Source organism: Microtus oregoni, unplaced genomic scaffold (assembly GCF_018167655.1).
Source record: "Microtus oregoni isolate MIOR12 unplaced genomic scaffold, Mior012 000116F_ref0000321, whole genome shotgun sequence".
Classification (NCBI taxonomy): domain Eukaryota; kingdom Metazoa; phylum Chordata; class Mammalia; order Rodentia; family Cricetidae; genus Microtus; species Microtus oregoni.
Genome location: NW_024544745.1, coordinates 1,390,786 through 1,395,971, shown reverse-complemented (window position 1 = coordinate 1,395,971; position 5,186 = coordinate 1,390,786). Strand labels below are relative to the sequence as shown.

Sequence of the window (5,186 nt, the reverse complement as noted above, 5' to 3'; positions counted from 1 at the left end):
TCAAACTGAAGAGTTTCACACTCTAGGTGATTGTGAGTAATGTGGCTTTGGAGCTATTTCTATTAACACTCATTAGATCTGATTTTTTAAAAAAAGGCAGTAGGAGGCTACTGTGGCAATCTGCTACTGTTGCCTACATAAGTGTGACAAATGGTGGCATTTTTTTTCTATTGTTTATTTTGGCCACTTATATTCAATGTTGATCTTTGAGATGGCAATCAGAACCATTCTATTTACACAGAGGAATATTTTTACCAAGGAAGACAGGGATTTATCCTACATCTTTCGGAAGGAGTCATTTCTTTACTCAGAATAGGCATGCCCCCCAAGTTCTTTTTATCTACAAATATTCATCAAGTGTATATCCCCACACCATAAACCTAGATGAAAAAGAACAATGTTAGGGAAGCCTGGATTCCTAAACATTCTGTGATTCATTAAAATGGCAATTGGCACTGGCACCTGGAGACCGAAAACCAAGGCTTGAAATTCAATGGCTGGCTTTCCAGTGCTTCCCAGTCCTGGCTGCAGTTTAGAGTTACTTGGGGAGCTTTGGAAAGTTAGCACTGCTTGAGCCTCATCCTGGACAAATAAAGTCTGAATCTCTCAAGTAGTACCTTGAAGACTGGTAGCCAAAAATCTAGGCTGGGGACCAGGGTCTGCATAATAATAAGAACACTAAGTAAATTTCATGATCTGTCAGCATAAAAAACACCATACGAATCTGGCCTAGTAATTAGCTCCAGTTTAGCAAGTGATACGATTTTGCTTTCAAATTTTTGTTTCATTTTGTTTTCTCCCTTTCTGTTTAATCTCTTCTTTTATTCTTTTGCCTTTTAAAGGCCATTTCCTGCACAGGAAAAAGGCATTTAAAATTATGTAAACTCATGGGGTTTTTATTTTAAATCTAATTTTCCTACAGAAAACTAATTTGTAATACCTATGGTCGTATCTATTTCAAAATAATTTGCCACCTACTTTTTTTTAGATAATTGAACCATTTTTCTTTCTTATTTATTTTCAGGAAAATTAACCTGTGAAGAATCCTAACAGTTGGATTCTCTGAGCCCTGGCCTGTTGTCAGCATATCTGAGACCCTCTCCAGCTGAGAATCAACAGCTCTGACAACCCTTCCCCTGCAGGATATAGTGAGGAAAGTCAACAAAGCTGTAGATGTTCATGCCCTATACTCTGACATCCTTCAACCCGGGCATCTGTGCAGGAACATTGTAATCTCCAACCTTAGGGAAGATTGACAAAGTCAGGCAAGAGTGCTGAAAACTTGGATATGCTGAGCCAGAGATAGACAAAACCTTTACCAAATCACCTCACAGGGGAACCCAATTAAAGCTACATCGTTAGTCTGAGGATCTAGATGAACTGTGGATAAAAAGGAGCCTTTTCTCCTTCTCGTAAAAACAAAACAAAACAAAACAAAAGAGAGCCTCAACAATCTAATATAATACATTAAGAGATTCTTGTCTCCATGCCAGTATTATAAAGTTGTTTCACCATATTTATTTTCACCAGTGTAAGATTACGAGTGTGAAAACTGACTATTTATTTGTTGTCTTAACTGACTAAGAAGCTCTGGTAGGGCTATTTGTGAGAGGTCTGCTTACTAGAGCACAGGGAAGTGTAACAACTGGTAAAGTAGAAGACTACTCACTGCCTTCTTGCTTATGCGCTACTGATTTTGGTCTGTATCACACTGTTGAAACACCACCAAAACATTCACAGACAGGCCAGGTGACTGTGGAATGCCTCAGGGGCAATAGAAATTAAATAGGAGCAAATATCAACTCAAGTCTTGAGTGATGACGGAGGCGCACTTTAAGTATCATGGAAATCTCACGGGGCGGGCTCATTTCCCCACTCTGGCAACAGACGTTGACACGACTTCAGACAAGTATTCCAACCTGTACATGTATGTAGGATTGTTTCTGAGCCTCCTGGCCATTCTTCTCATCCTGCTCTTCACAATGCTTCTTCGGCTCAAGCATGTTATCTCGCCCATCACCGAGAGCACAGAGAATGTTCCTCAGTTCACCGACGTAGAAATGCAAAGCCGAATTCCCACTCCTTAAAGTCAGAACGCTGGCGAGACTTCCTCGGATGTGAGCAAAGCCTGGAGGGGCTGATGTACAGGAAGGCTTTCTTTTTCTTGTGAGGCTTCGCATGTAGCAAGCTGCTCGTGTTTTTTGTTCGTCATTCTTCATCTTGACTGTGCTTGTGGGACATCTAAGAGGCTTAAGAGTCATTCTTTTAAAGGAATACGGCAAATAGCAGCTGGTTGAGCTGGTAGGTTTCCATAGTAACCAGAGAGCTCCTGAGCCCTGAACAAACCGCAGACCACAGAAATTCATATGCAGCAGTTGTTAAAATGCAAGATCCTTGGAAGCTGCAAACAAGAATTTCCCTTAGGATGTTCTGAGGACCCCCAAGAAAATGACAGGCTTTAATTTATTACTTTAACTCTAAAGAATTATTTCATGCATAACACAGACATCTCTTGACATGGAGCTAAATCGTGTCACAGGTGAATGGAAGGGATTCTTAATCTTTCTTCAAAAGAACAATGCTTTAATTATCATAGGCCTTCAAATTTCTCCCAAATTAAAGAAGAGATTTAAAGAGCCTGCTACTACTTAAGGAGAAATTTTGCAGAAAGTTTCCGGTGAATGAGAAAAATGTGCATATTATATCTATGTTATTACTATTACTGGACTTTTAAAAACGCAGATAACGGCAGATGTATTACTACAATCTGGGACAATGAGCTCCTTCCAAATCAAGGAAAAAATAAGTCAAACTTTTCTCATAAGGATTTTTGCATTATACATGCAGCTTCTTTGTCTTTTTCTCCCTCCTTACCCCAAAGCAGGATTGAGTTGCACATAAGTATGAACTTGATTTGAAGGTTGACTTGGCAGCGAAGACACAAGTGTCTATTTCAAAGCAGAATGAAATGACGTTGGGATTCTGTTACTGAGTGACTGTGACTTTGACCAAAGCATGCCAGCTTTCTAGGTCTCGAATTTTTCTCGTTGAAAACTATTCAGAGAGCTATTTCATTATCACTTTTTAGATATGACTATAAGACACACACAGACTGAAGGAGATAAAACTAAAAGTTACACTGCAACAAGTTGTTATTAAGATCAATGTCCTCAAATGTCACATTTGTCTTTCCCAGAAAATGCTCCTTCCTTCCTGATTGATCCCTGCCAAAAGCTGAAGTGTTTCACTTATTATCTATAAGAGAAGTATATTTTGAAAATTTCCATTCTAATGAGTAGCTCTAGTGTGCCAGTGATGGATAATTTAATTAAAGAAAACTTTACTTTTCAAAGTGAAGCCAAAGGAGACAAGTGACGTTTACAAATTCGAAGTTGCAAAATTGGTCATATTCTTACCGCCAAAGAAATGGGATGCCTGTCTTAGATTTTTACCTGCTTATAAAAAAAATCAGTTGCCCCTTGTAATTAAAGCATTGTCATTAAATTTCAGGGAATGCCCCTTGGGGACTGAGGTGATTGTGCAAAAATGGAATGGATGTGAAATTCATGGCAGCCGTGCCAGGCCTATGTCTCTCTATAGTCTGTAAGCAATTTAGATTGGCCCTTTTACTGTGATCTAAATCTAGCATGGTGGTGAAACTCCCAAGTGCTTTCTACTTTTATACACAGTCATTTGCCAATGCTCCCCTCTCCAAGGGGCTGCACAGCATGAAATCCCCACACGCAGAGCTAAATTTAGCAGCAATGCTGACTGTCACACCTGTTACAACTGTGCATTGTCAGGGGTAGCAGCTGCATTCTGCACCATTCAGAAGAAATTAGCAGGTAGCCTAAGATGTAGATAGGACTTTGGGCTTTATCTTTTCTGAAATGCAAAGACACTCCTTACAGGAATACCTACTGGTGATTTAAGTTGTGTTTATATTCAATACTCTGACTCCATGGACTTTCGAAATGTTTTACTTTTAACCATACATAGGCTACCCCAAGGAGGGCAATAGACCCAAGAACTTAAGGACGCAGGTATCCCATTATTTCAGGTTCTCCCTTTGCTGCCCACAGTATTTGAATGCACTTTACCATAGAGAAATCAGTGGCTGGATAAATATCAGAAATGGTTACAATTTCCACAGCAGTAAACAGGAAGCTCCTCAATGCCTTGCTGCTGAAGCTGATGGAGACGCAGCCTCCCAGTTACCTAACCACCACAACCCAAATTGCAGAATATTAAAGCTGCTTTGGAAGTACTACCTTGGGTGATGATTCCTAATTTATGATCAGGTTACTCACCAGGAAAACAACCACCCTCTTTCATCACAAAAACCCCTGTGGGATCCAGATCTTAACTGAGCATGAATCAAGGCACACAGCAGAGATTACACCAAAATAGCAACATAATCCACCACAGCTTCCAGTGGTTTAACATAAATGGAAATGCATTTAAGCAGAAGTGTCATTATGGTAACTCACATGGTGTTTAATCTTTAAGAAAATAAACTGAATGTTTTCACGATAGCGAGGAAAAATTCAAGTGTATTATATCCTTGAATGTATTAATTAGTATGCTACAGCTTTAAAAGTCAGCTATAAGAACCCATGGGCATAGTTTGAATTCATTTTTCTGTGCAAAATACAGACTCGGTGATTCCCTGCCCCATCCCATTCTCCCTCAAATTGCATGTGAACTGGGATATGAATAGGTAGGTCATTTACATGTATGTGTACTTTATTCTAAGAAAAGTTTTATTTTATTGGATCATATGTATATAAAAATGCTCATATATCAACAATTCATTGCAATGTAACATAATACAAAGACCACATGAATTCTCCAAATAGTATACATTAATATGGTAACTACTAATGATATATAATTGCATATATTTCAGAATTACTAGTCATATGAAACAAGGCATATTGTAAAGGGTTATGCACCATGTACTGGGTAACAACTGTTAATGTTAAACAAGGAAAGATTAATTTATCCAACCAAACATTTCTATGCATGCCAAATTAAAAATTTTGGACTTCAAAAGCTAATTTTGATTGTGTAGATATCATCATACTTACTAAGTAGGTGTAAGGGGTCCATTTAGTGCATTTAACTAGTTATATTAAGTAAGACATTTTATTCACCTGTGTTTGTACAAAATAGCTTTGTTTTTT

At 38.5% G+C, this 5,186-nt stretch overlaps 1 protein-coding gene across 1 annotated transcript; it reads left to right on the top strand.

The window, feature by feature from the left end:
* The first annotated feature begins 1,594 nt into the window (after positions 1–1,594).
* Positions 1,595–2,629, top strand: Sertm2 (serine rich and transmembrane domain containing 2). Its single transcript, XM_041645766.1, has one exon. The coding sequence runs from the start codon at positions 1,818–1,820 to the stop codon at positions 2,085–2,087; it is 270 nt and encodes an 89-aa protein (XP_041501700.1). The 5' UTR covers positions 1,595–1,817; the 3' UTR covers positions 2,088–2,629.
* Positions 2,630–5,186: the final 2,557 nt, after the last annotated feature.